The sequence below is a fragment of the Triturus cristatus genome, chromosome 9 (genome assembly GCF_964204655.1).
Source record: "Triturus cristatus chromosome 9, aTriCri1.1, whole genome shotgun sequence".
In the NCBI taxonomy this organism is placed as follows: Eukaryota; Metazoa; Chordata; class Amphibia; order Caudata; family Salamandridae; genus Triturus; species Triturus cristatus.
Window position 1 is genome coordinate 87,051,547 of NC_140592.1, and position 13,736 is coordinate 87,065,282.

General features: G+C 43.7%; 1 protein-coding gene across 3 annotated transcripts in view; it reads left to right on the forward strand.

Annotated features, from left to right (window-relative positions):
* Positions 1-13,736, forward strand: part of SRGAP3 (SLIT-ROBO Rho GTPase activating protein 3) — a 444,353-nt gene that overhangs the window by 394,648 nt on the left and 35,969 nt on the right. For all 3 annotated transcript variants that reach the window (XM_085624484.1, XM_085624482.1, XM_085624483.1), the window contains exons 17-18: positions 306-533; positions 1,427-1,506. In XM_085624484.1, the coding sequence (XP_085480610.1) occupies positions 306-533; positions 1,427-1,506 (308 nt within the window). The remainder of the gene's footprint in view (positions 1-305; positions 534-1,426; positions 1,507-13,736) is intronic.

A 13,736-nucleotide genomic window follows, 5' to 3' on the forward strand; every position in this document is an offset into this window, starting at 1 on the left:
TTTCTTTCATTACATAAATTTCCACAAATTATATAACTCGAAAGACTTAAGAAGTTCTCAGTGTGTATGTAGCCACAGAAATCTTGAAATACTAAATGGGGCATTTTAAAAACCTTCTTGTGCCACTGCCCTATCAGATTTTTTAACCTGTGTTAAAACTCCTTATCTTTGTGCAGCCTTTGGATTTTAGTTTTACCTTCTACCTCCCCTGTCAGTTCTTTAAATCCTTCTATTCACTGGCTGTATGCTGTGTCTTACATAGTTGATGTCCCCTTCTCATTGTTCCACTATCTTGTGTCCTTCAGCCTGTCTCAGTATAGCGATGAGAACATGATGGACCCCTACAACATCGCCATCTGCTTTGGACCAACCCTCATGCCTATTCCTGATGGACAGGATCCTGTAGCTTGTCAGGCGCATGTCAACGAGGTTATCAAAACCATCATTGTGCATCACGAGGCGCTCTTCCCAAATCACCGAGAGCTAGAAGGGCCTGTGTACGAGAAGTGTATGACCGGAGGCGAGGATTACTGGTGAGGAGAGCTCTGTGCTAGGGACTGGAAGGGGATAGCAGAGGTTTGCTGGTGAGTATAGGTCTGTACATAGTGTGAAGAGACAGGAAGGGTACTGGGGTAAGTGCATCTATGCGCTTAGGGCTGATAGGATGAGTGAAATACTGATGAGTATGTTCCTGTACATAGGTCTAGCAGGACAGAAAGTGTACTGAGGCAAGTGTGTTTGTGCACAGTGCTGTAAGGAACAACATAATACTAACAGGCATGTTTCAATACATAGTGCTGAAAGGAGAAGGGCGGTAGGGTAGCAAGTGTTCCTCTGTGCATGATGATGACATGTGGAGTAAAATAGTAATGGGCATACTTTTTTACATAGTGGTGATTGGAAAGGTGGATTAGTTGTGAGGACAGCTGGAAAACAGCAGAGTATGCCTCTATGCCCGGTGCTGATGAAGGAAGGATACACCAGTATGCATAGTGTTGATATCTGTAATCACTGAAACATAATGATGACGGGAAAGGGGAAGTACTCCGTGCCAGGACACTCCTTTATGGGGTAATTGTGTGTTTTATACATTCAAAATCATCAGAGTATAGCAATGGTTAGCACCAATAGTGCTCATTTGAAAGAAGTACGGTGCGTATGACTTGGTGCAGATGGCTTAATAATATTCTAGAAAATTATTAGTCTGTTAACTACAGAAGATTACTTTCGAAGGGAGTGTGTGTTTTGGAAAGTGAGCAATTCCGCTTCATTTTCATGGGCACTGAGACTCTCTGGGTTTTGTTTAAGTTGTGAGGGTGAGGTTGCTATTAAACTGACATTTTATGCATATTTTGCAATTCAGTGTATATCCAAATGTGATTGTTGTTTAATTGAGATGTGTTCCAATCGCATTGTTTCATTGTAGCGACAGCCCTCACAGTGAGCCAGGCACCATTGATGAGGTGGACCACGATAATGGAACAGAACCCCACACCAGTGATGAGGGTAAGTGGTTGAGTGAGCCTTGATAAGGAAGGTACATGAGCTAAATATCACACCAATTTTGAATGATTTTCTGAGATTACTTGCACATTCAGGACGCATAGAACGATCTGTTCTCCATCAACCATAGAACACAGCTAGTCTAACAACGGCATGTCCATCGTATAGCCATCTAGCAAGCGTTGCACTTAAAACCCACTAATAGACAGGAGTCTGCAGGAGACTGAAACATCTTCATTGTGGAGGACAGTGCCTTAAATATTTCTTTTACCAGTATTATCCCTCCCAGTGGAGCCTGGTAAGCGGGTAAAAGAGGTTGCTGGTCCCCCGTTTTATATTTTCTTTCGCCCACCTGTTCTTCATTATCGCGTTGCAAAGCGTAGGTCATTTGGGACACGCCCATCGATCTCGAGGGGGAGATAATGCATCAGGAAGCGAGTCCATACGCAGCGGGAGTGCCACTGGCGCATCAATGGCAAGCCTGTCTGTGCTAGTCTGCGCCCAGTGCCTGCCAATATGCCCGTTCCGACTCTCTACCATCAATAAGGACTTCCAACACAAGAGAAGGGCTCCTCGTATTATATGCTAAAGGTAGGAATCAGCCATGCTTATGTTTAGATCCACTTACCAAGGCTCAGCGGGAGAACCAATAAGTGCCTAATTTGTAGTGTAACTGTCAATTTGCATAATCCAAATTTTAAGAATTTCAACCCCCTAATCCAACAGAAAGGATTGCTAACCAACCTACTAATATCAGATGTGCATTACTGAACACGAGATCACTTGTAAAACTTCATTTCGAGCTTAGAGATCTCATAGAAACTAACCAGCTGGACATCATGTGGGTCACGGAGAGTTGGGCTGACCAGGCGTCAGGCTCAGACTTTGTGGCTGCAACCCCTCCAAACGACGTCCTCCACCATGTTGATAGGACCTTAAAACGAGGTGGGGGACTAGCCACGGTCCTTAGAAATAACTTACCTTCAATAATTGAACAAGCCTCCATTTCAGAATGCGAAGCCTTTAAGTTTACTATTGACCTTGCAAAATCCCAACCCTTTAGGGGAATCTTAATATATCTCTACCAATTCCCTCATAGTCATGAAAGATGCACTAGCTCTTACATGGACCGATCATTATGAGGTCTTGTTTGATATCAAGCTGGAACACAAATCCAACACGAGAAAAAACTCAAATCCAGTTGCTTTAGGGAGAATCTGGAATAATATGAAGGTAGACGCTTTCAATAAAATCTTAATGGATACAATGTCCCCTTTCTCTGAAACTTCAGAGACGTCATCCATTAAATGTACAGAATGGATTCAATCAGCCATAGCACTCTCTGTGCCTCTTAAAACTCCAACTCAGTGCCCCCTGGTACAACAAAAAGCTAAAGCTTGAGAAGCAAGCCCATAGAAAGCAAGAGAGACAGTGGACAAAAAATTGTGACAAAACTGAAAAATAAAAATAAAAGGTCTGTCTGAATGACTATAAAACTTTAATAATCAAGGAAAAGAGCGCCTATTACACGCATAAAATAGAAGCAGCAAATAACTCACCAAATGAACTTTTCCAAGTGCAGTCAAGCCTGGTCACGGCACCCAGGTATGAGCAACTAAATAACAGCCAAGCTTTCTGTGACTCTGCCGACTTTTTCCTAGATAAAGGTGCTAATATCTTTAATAAGTTTGAGGCCATCTCAGGAGGAGAAACTCCATAATCAATGCTATCTGAGGCTTATCCTCAATTGATTAGCTTCACCCCCTCCCATCGCAGGAAGTTTCTTACGTCATTGCAGTCACTAAATGAGGATCACCCATGGACCATGGTCCTCCAAAAATTATAAAGTTGGCTACGGATACCGTGGCAGTTGTTCTGACCATTATCTTTAATTATATGTTGGGATCAGGTAATTTCCCGGAACTCTCGAAAGATGCACCCATCCACCCCTTGCTGAAAAATGCTACTCTAAATCCTGAAGACCCAAATAATTACCAACCCATTTCCCGCTTACCCCTTCTAGCCAAGGTTATAGAAAAAGCAATAAACCATCAAGTTTCACAATTCCTTGCGGAAGAAAGTAGAGCAATAGTTGATGAAGGTGGCAGTGCAGCCCTAATTCTCTTAGAATTATCGGCGGCTTTTGACACAGTCGACCATAAGATATTGGTTGACCGTCTCCAGGAGGTCGGTATTAATGGGGTAACCCTGAAACTGTTAGAATCCTTTCTTACTGGTAGGAAACAAACTGATAAACCGGACCGAGGTGGTAGGAACACAGAAGGTTCCCAACTACGGAACCGACACTATAATTTAGTGCTCTCCCACACTGGTTTCGACGCTACCACAAGCCTAATGAGGGTTGTGATGTAAAATTACTGGTACCACACATTTTTTAGGGTGCTGTACGTGTGGTCACCACTGATACCTCCATGAGGTCGTGACCACCACCAAAAAAGTGTAGGTAGCTAATATCCTGGTCCTGAAGAATTGCCATTTAACAAATAAACAGGCAAGAAACATGTTGACCTTTTCAGCACATACCCTCATACACTTAAGAGTGAGAATGTGCGTTTCACTTTGGGTTTAATCAGGGTAGTGACCACAATTCATTAAAATAGTTTTGAGTGGATCACTAACTCCTGTTTTATTTCACCCACCCTACACATCACCTTCACCTACACTAGTTATTATAAGGGCCCTCACACGCACTACACCCATCGGCATTGGAAAAAAGATCTCTGCAAAGAAGGCCCCGTCTGGGTGCCTGATCGGGTATTGCACCGCCGACCCGATAAGGAGCTAGACCCAATGATGAAGCAAGACACCCGCTTGTTGGGTTTGTGAGGGTCTCCTTTCCATAAGGAGTGTATCCTTCTCCTGCTTGCCCCCTGACTTACACCCCGGCACCTCTTGTTTACTAATCACAACCTGCGACACTATTAGGAACTGCATACCAACTCTGTTTCACAGGAAACAAGTAGTTGCCATGGACCAGTTTGTATCAAAACCTTTTAGTCTACGATGCAGGGATCTGCTCTCAGCCCAACTTTGTTTAACATCTACGTAAAACCTTTAGCCACACTTATAAGATTGTTTGGGCTGGATCTTACCTCTTATGCCGACGACACCCACATTGTGGTGTCATTGTCCTCCTCCAACAATTTAGCAGATGTTAATTTCCACAAATGTATGGCAGCAATTAGCAAATGAGTGAACCTAAACTGCCTGTAACTTAATCCAGGGAAGACAGAGGTCATCCTTTTCGGCAATAATCCTTCCCGCTGGGCCCCATCCTAATGGTCAACAGAACTGGAGCCTCTGCCCACGCCATTGACTAAAGTTAGTAACTTTGGAATGGGAGTGGATAGTAAACTAACTTTTGGGCCACAGCTAAAAGCAGTCACCTCCTCCACGTTCCATACACTCAGGATGCTCAGAGAGATCTTTCCATTAATTCCAGCCAACGCCCAAAAAACTATGATCCTGCTATTGGTCATGGCCAAGATAGATTACTGCAATGCCATGCACCTTAATATGCAGCATCAACACCTAAATGAGCTTCAGGTCCTACAAAATGCTGCTGCCAGAATATTGACAGGGATCCCAAAACATAAACCATTCGCACATGCGATTAATGATCTCCACTGGCTCCCGGTTAGGGAACGATCTAAATTTAAAGCTCTTTGCCTTGCCCATAAAGACCGGACCTGTAGTTCCAGAAACAATCCTACAAATGGTACAACCCAGGGAGGACATTGAGATCCCTGTGAGCCTGGAAGCTGAAGATCCGAAGGTGCAGGCTTACTAACTGGTGAGAGAGAGGCTTTGTGAATACCACAGCCAAGGAATGGAACCTCCGACCCCCCAATATCAGGAACATAGCAAATCTGCTCATGTTCAGAAAGGCATTAAAAACATGGATTTTCACTAATTAAAGGTAAGGGGACCACTGCCCCAAAACAACGCTTAAATGCCATACTTATCATTAGGGTTATGTTTATTCTCACCTCTCAGCGCCTTGACACCTCTGGGTAATTGTCGTGCTCTACAAAAAACGTATAACATAACATTACTTAATATCTGCTGTAAACTATTATATTATGTGCAGCAAGGTGGCTCAGTGTACTAGGCACAAGCTACATGCGTCCATGTATTTCTATATCTGCAGGAACAGAGCTACATAGAGGACCAATATATTGGATAACATCTACTCCCCAGCAGCCACCTGGGGAGTAACAGGAATTCCATGGAGCTGAAGACTTTGGCAAAAGAAGGACTAAGAGATACTCAGCTACTTGACAAGTGTCTTTGTAAACCAGTGATATTTGGCCAAAATTGTTGAGGAATGATACTTTTAAAAAAGAATATCGATAATCCCAGACTGTGCGGCTCAATCACCCACAAAGTTTCCAGTTTTAAATACTCCTTCATTTCAAGAAAATCACACCACAAAGCATTATTTACTATAATTATTTTTTTAGGAATTTCTCCCCAAGTCCTCCTAAAATATCTTTTCTTTTGCAGTCTTTAACATTCCATATATTTATAATAATACATTGAAAAGGCACTGTTAAAATAACTCTTTTGTTTGGTTTTAGCTTGATTGCAGTATTTAACATTTGTGGTCATTGTAAAAGGAATTAGCTGAGGGATACAACTTAAATATCTTTTCTCAACGGAGTATCGGCATACAAGTGTTTTGAAGAGAACTTGATAAAAATGACACAGTTTATGTGCAGTGCTTGAAAACAGCAAATCTGTCATATGGAGGGATGTACAAAAGCAGGCTGTAATTATTAATATCACAAACTGTCAAACAAGCTGTTTCTCTGCAAATCTAGAAGATGTAACATTTAAGCTAAACATACAGTTTGTCCTGTTTACTATTGTTGATATCAAAAGAAATTATTTGTACTTTAGACATAGTTCTGGTTTCGTGGGCCCTTGTACTGAGAATGTTGCATGTTAGTGTAAAAATGAATGTATAGGTGAATCTATGGTCTATGGGTTCACAGGCCAAATTGCTAGTTACATTCAAAATAGTTGGATAACTAATCTTGACTATTGCATGCTTCTGTAGCCATTGCTTGTTCTGCTAATGGCTATGGCAAACAACATGGAAAATGACTGTGAAATGGCAGAGTGGTCAAGAGCCAGGAAACGATAACCGTGTGGTTATAACTGGGTGTATAAAAGGTTACCATGAATATATAGGAATAGGATTAATGCATCATTATTCTCTTGTATTAAGGGGCCATTTACACGTAAGCTTATTGTAATAAGAGTAAATATGGCTGCTGTCATTAAGCACACCAACAAATAATAATTTGTTGCATGGCAGTAGTTCATCAAATAGGTGGCCATTTTCATTCTCAACTGCTCAGAATGACTGTTCCTAGTACGTAAAGAAGAAGTCTCAAAAAGATGGACACTTGTGTATCACAGGTCATTTCAGACTGTACAGAGGTATCCAAGTCTCTTTGACATGCTTGCCTCATGGTTGGAAGTGGACATTGGAATTGGAATGCGCACTGGAGACTTGGTTAATGTTCTTTTATTGATGTATACACCGCTTTGTCCTAAAGCATCACAGGACAGTTATAGCAAAAAATCAGAACTCGAGGATGTTCATTCTCTACAAACAAAAATCTTGACCATATGATTAGGGCAGATATTTGTGAACGGAATGCAACAGCCCCTATTTGTCATCAGTATCTGTACCTTCCTCTAATTGTCTGTCCTTCTTCCTCTCTTAACAAGATGCTCTTCAAAATGTTCTTAACGAACTTCAGACAGACTCCTCAAGAGATCCTTGTTCTTTTGTGAATACAATTAGTCCTTCTCTATCTTCTGGCATGGTTCCGGACAAATTTGTATCGCTCATATGATCTCGTCACTAAAAAAGATTGATGCAGGACCAGTAGTGATGAGTAATTATTGGCCTTTTATGTTGCTCGCAGTAGAGGTTAAGAAGCTTGAGAGCCATGTCTCAAAAAACGTACTCAAATCTTGTGATATCTTTGATGCTGCTGAAGCCGGTTTCTGTGGGGGACACAGCACAGAGCTCAGGTGGCTTCGGATCACCTCAGGATAGAAGCTGATGCTGGTGTGCCAGCACCTTGATGCCTTGAGATCTGCCAGTACAATTTTATATTGTCGATCATTCCATCGTCTTGGACCATAGGCAGGGATCTGGCACAACTAACAAGGCACACTCATGTTTGAAATACTTTCTAATAATTGCAGTCTGTGTCATTTCCTCCATTCCATGCCTCAGCCATCTTGCTGGACTGTGGGTTCCTCCATGGGTCCTCCTTATTGATCCACCTTTCAAAAAATCAATGTGGAGCTTTGGCTATGCTTCTTTTCTCCCATGGCTTTTCCCTCAACATGCACAATGGTATTAGGCTGGTTGGAGATGTGTTGTCTACAACAACTTTCTAACTATCTACGAGTAAAGGAGTAGCCATTTACTGAAATTACATTTCTAGATGGCTTCTTTCTGGCCTAGGAAGGTGGATTTCCTTCTTCTCATGTGTCTTCGGCCTGTTGTAGTAGAGTCGTAGTAGAGTCGATTTCAGCTCTATCTTTTGCTTCTCAAGTCTGTGCTGATAGGTCCAACTCTGCCAACTAAGAACAATTATTCCATTCTTTAAGGATTGCGTCCAACTGTAAGATATTGCAGCCATAGTTGGCACCCAGATGGACTATGCAAGTTCTTTATACTTGAGGATTCCCAAGTACCTTCTTCAGTGGCTACAACTTGTTGGTAATCAGATGGCATGGCTTGTGACTGGTGCCCCCATATAATGTTCACCGAAAAGTAAGTGACAATATAGTTAGGTGTTAAAATGAGATAAAAACTAATGTTTATGACTTTCACCAGTGATACTTTACCAGGCTCACTAAAACATGCACCACCATGCACTGCTTATGACCTCACATATTACATCACTCATGATTTGCTAAATCACATTATTGATGACATCTCAAATGACATATTTTATGACATCACAGATAACAACACTGATAATACCATAGTTATATACAACATAGAATTACTGAGTGAACATGTGTGTGTGCAAACTATGGAAATTACATACGCCCTGGAGGCAAGTGGGCTTGTGCATGTTGACAGTTTTATGGTGCCCCATTTACAAATCACTAATGTTTGTGGTGCAGGGAGTACTCTATGTTAAACATGGTAAGGGCTGAGCACACCTGGTGTGGGTTGCAGAGGTATGTTTCATAGTAGTTTGTGACTTGAAGCCAATGCCTGGTGCAAAAAACTGTGAGAAAGGCCAACACTTATGTTAGCAATAGGCTATCCACCAGTAGATTATTTTTCCAAACTTTGTTTATTGGCATTTCTGTTACATATTCATATATATACAGGGTTTCTATGAAGCAATTGGTATACTTTAATTATGTCTTGGCGTTACATATGAACTCAGTACACTGCTGTCAGAGCCCTTCAAATATATTATCTGATTGATACCTGCAGTGCAAAAGAGGCCTCGTGGAGCTAATCGGATCCTACTACCTCTTGGGTGTTACCATCCCGGAAATGTCTCCTTCAGGCTTACATGTGTGTCGCAGAGTTAATGAACAGAAATTAGCAATAAACTGAACAAACAAAAAATTATAATACACTATAGATTGTGTGGAACTTATCTCCGCAGGTGAGTGTCTCCTATAGGGGGTCAAAAAGTGTGTTCAGAGCTTCATCGAGGAGGGGAAAGCTTCTCTAGCTAACAATATCAACCATGTGGGGATTCTGTCGCTTAGTGCATTATAAAAACCATAAACCTTGTATATTTTGCCTTGGGCAAGGACTATCCTCCAGTCGATATTGGGGTATGCTGGCACCAGTGGGCTGCCAAACCCCCATAGGCACCCAACCCAAATCATCCTCACCTTTTTTCCCAATTATTTTCAGATACCATGGTGCTTATGCACTAACCACCCTGCAAGCTTCCACCCCATAGTCCCATGGTACTGTGCAAGGTTCCCTGAGGAAGGATGGTAATAAGGTGGAATCTTATACAAAGGCTTCCATGGGTGTACCACAGTAGCTCACAAATGGGCTGCACTGAGTCTCAACGCCAAATTCTTTCCTTGTTTCAGCAGAACGTGTTCAGGCCCAAAGGAGGGTCTTGGTGTGAGACTGTCCCCGTTCCTCACAACACAGCAGGGCTTTGACGTGTAGCATAATAGACCACCCCACATTTGGCACAAGCAGTTTTATGGCATTTGTATAAAACAATTGCAGTCTTTTTTGCGACTGAAATAAAAAAATTTGTCCACAGCAGTTGTCTTTCTAGAGGGTCTTTCATTTAGAGCTGAACTAGATAAATAGTCGATAACTAGTGTTTTCTGTTTTTTTTCAGCCTTCTATATCTTTGTCACTCTTTAAATGGGCCTAATATATTTGTTTGTTGTCTCTTTTTAGTGTATTTTTTTCTGTTAGTTTTTATTATTGAGTTTTTGATAGACATCAACGCTACAAACCAACTGGGTATACTCAGTGTGATCTATTAACAGAAAAGGCAAAGGGTGGGGCTCTAGGAGCCAATCCCACCTCTCTCAGCATAAAAGAGCGGGGGCTGGATCTCCAGCATGTAGAGGAGGGACCCTCGAAGGGGCCCCCGATATAGGCCCTTGGGCACGTTTGGCATGACATGTGTTAGGTTTTAATAAAATGGATCCCAGGCACACTATCAAAGTACACAGTAAAAAAATTACTGCCACTAAAACCACCACAAATATAAATCTAGTGATTGTTCTTTTTAGAGATCAGCATGCCACGAACGCAGATTTCTGATGAGAAGCGGCACATTATTGTTGTTATTTTTCAAGACTCATTTATTGCAAAAGAGTCTCTATGAGATGTTCTTCCAGAACACAGTATCAAAACAGAAGCGTACCTTTTAGCGAGTGTGAACATATATATAAAGACAGCTACACACTATACGGTCCCTTGCCGCTGGTCAGCACCCTCCCTACAAAGACATTTTGAGGTTATTAAGAAAATAAGTCTTTAAGTGACTTGCAGAATTTGTAGCTGCTAGCTTCCCTGGGCAAATCCTCAGACAAGGAGTTCCACTGTTGTGGTCCCCAGGTCTCAGTCAGCCTTTTCAATTTCAGTCTTAGACTAGCTCAGACTAGCTATGGCATTACCTGCCGTGGAGCGAAGAGTCGTCCGAAGATGGTATTGAGTGACTTCATGGAGAACAGAAGTGGTAGGTTGTCCGGAAGTACCCAGTGGGGACTCTCTTGCAGCCAACAACCCCCCTTTCTTTAGGTTATTCACTAACCGAACAGCTGCATTCTCAGCTTCATTGAGGAGACTTTGAAGCAGGCCTACAAAAAGGGATTTAGCATAACTAAGCCATAAATTCATTGGTGTTCCCACTACCTTGTGGCTGGAATTAGCTAAGTATGGGCTTTAACAGAGATAGCTGAAACATCTCCGCCTTAGGAGGAGTTTAGAGTGGGGTCCAACGGGACATCTAGGGGCCTGAATTGAGGTGAGCACAGAGGTAATGGAAGGGAAAAAGAGAGCAAGGAGAATTAGAGCAGGCGTCTCTATTAGTAGCTAGCAGTAGCAACTAGGATTTGCTTTGGTTCGGCTGAAGACGACTACACACAGTCAAGACATTAATGTCTTCAAGACATCGCTCTTGTGTGGCAAACCAAGAACTGAGTGTCATCTGCCCCACTTTTCTGCTTCAGGCGCCAATCTTGTGAAGTGCCAAAAAATGTACTTCGTTGTCCCAAAAGTGTCATCTGTTCCAGCAGCCCTGGTCCCTTATTTCAGAAAAAACTCAGTAAAAACGTAGATTTAAGGTTGCACAAAATTTGATGAAAACAAGTGACCACCTCTCAGACCTGGGGCTCCTTCTTGCCATGTCTTTTCATGTCAAGCCTCATTGCTTTGCTCTTGCAGTAATGTGCCAAGGAACATGACGAAATTCCCTACAATGGCCTGGAGCTGATCTTTAATTAGGCGCTGATCACTGCGGTCAGAGGGCAGGGACAGGAGGATGATTGAAGAGCAGCTGGAGGCTACCTTATTTGTAGTCAGCTCCTGATAATGTTGGGCACTCGAAGCCTGCAGTAGTGATTACCCTGTTCAGGGCCAGATGCACCTGCTGGGCTTTCGTACTCATTTGGGCAGCAAAGGCGGTACCCAGCCCTGGAAGGAGGGCGCATTTTGGGAATCAATGCAGATGCTGCCACACTGAGCTGTAGCAGCCGCTGCTGTGTTTAGCAGCGACATATCACGTCAACAGTTCTAGTGTTACCAGTGTTTGTTATTCTGATGTCTTGACACATGAAAGATGTGTCCAATGTATTTCAATTGGTCGTCGGAGGATTCTGGCGACAGTATTTTAATTTGCCAGCAGTGGTTGATGTTAGCACCATGTTGATGCACATGATATGTTTTTAGGTCTCGCCTGAGCCAGCGCATGCGTTGCTCAGCGAGGCATTTAGTAAGTGGGTTTTGAAAGTGCCACCACACGCTTTTGCTTGCCTGGAGCTTGCAGTTGAGCGTGCGTGCACGCGTGCACACGCGCAGCCGCCATCTGCTCGTCATGGCTCATTAACTCTGTACACACACAACCCCCCCTCTCTTCCTCATTAACCCCTTCCATGCTCATGACGGAACGGTTCCGTCATGAGCGTCGGTTGAGCTGTGCTCATGACGGAACCGTTCCGTCATGAGCCCGCCCGCGCAAGAAACGGTCAGCACCGCGGCGGAATTCGCGCCGCATGGAAGGGGTTAATGAGATCACTTTCATTTTCGCAATTCCCAATGTGGACTCCTCTAGTCTTTTTTCTGAGTCCTTAATGTTTGGCAATCTGCCTGTGCACGGTCTAGTCTTTTCCCGACTTGAGCGCACCATGTGACCTGCGTTGTAATTAGCCCGTGCATGCCGAGGACACCCACAGAGCCTGACTCCTGCCGGCACCGTGATGCGCCTCGCCATGCCTTGAACTCACTTCTCCATGTAAGTTTAGCCTGCCCCCGCTCCCTCACGAGCGCCTTCCGTGTTGATCACGGCCCCAGCGGCCGGACCTTCAACATCCCTTAAGGTTTCCCACTCCAGGCATACATTCCTGCTCCACAACCGTTGCCTGAGAGCTCCACGCCCCACATTACCCCCGCAGTCCGGTGGCTCCCCGCCCCTTGATTGCCCTTCCTGTCCTATCCCGACGCAGTCCAGCACCTGCAGCTCCTTGTATGCCCTCCACTGGTCTACCTCGACGGAGGTCAGAACCGGCAGCCCAACAGCTCCCCATCACACACCACTCCCGCAGAATGGGGGTTTATTGCCCCGCGATTGTTCTTCCTATTCTAGCCTGACGGAGTTTAGCACCTATAACTCCGTGTATGTCCCCTTCTGGTCTGTCTCGCCTTTGGGCAGAACCCGTAGCCCACATTCCCCCGCGGTACAACGCTCTCTGATTCCTACCCCGGGGAACACTCCTTTTGTGCAATTTCCATTGTACCTCCTACTTATCAGGCTCGCTCGCTTGCTTTCCAGGTAACTGGCCCAGCAGCTTTTTGGTTTCTCGCGACTGTGATCGATTACTGTTGTTTCTAGCTGATCTCCCTTGGACCCTCAATTGCGTCCCTTCCAGTAAGTTCTGGGAATTTGTTCCCCCCACGTATCCATCCTTTTCTCTGCCCTTGGCGATGGTCTATCCCCGCATAAGTCTCCCTTTGTCCCCTTAGACAGAACCTCTGCATCATACAGGGGATATGTCAGCAACATTGGGATATGGTGGGAGCACTATACATTAACAGCACTTTTAATGTTGGTGGAAAACAGTGATGTGCAGTGCATTCCTCGGCACACTATTCAAACGGGTATGTTTTCTACTGGCGCATTATCTATGACTGTCACTTTTCACCAGTAGATCAGAGGCAGACAGTGGCAGACCACACTTCAGTTACGTGGCACAAATGTGTCTCCATGGTGCATCCAGCATTTTCACTGGTCAGTCACACGTAGGATTGATGACGCAGTGAAATAATGCTTCTGCATTCAGTTGGCAACCATATAACACATACGTTTATAAGTTCATGTTCAGAACTGCCAACAAAGCCTGTTGTTTTTAAAAGATTTATTTAGAAAATCATGCTGTAAAATACACCTTTTGTTCCCATTTTTCAAAGTGATCTTGGCACAAAACTTCTACCTCCCTACAAGCTTCCCTGG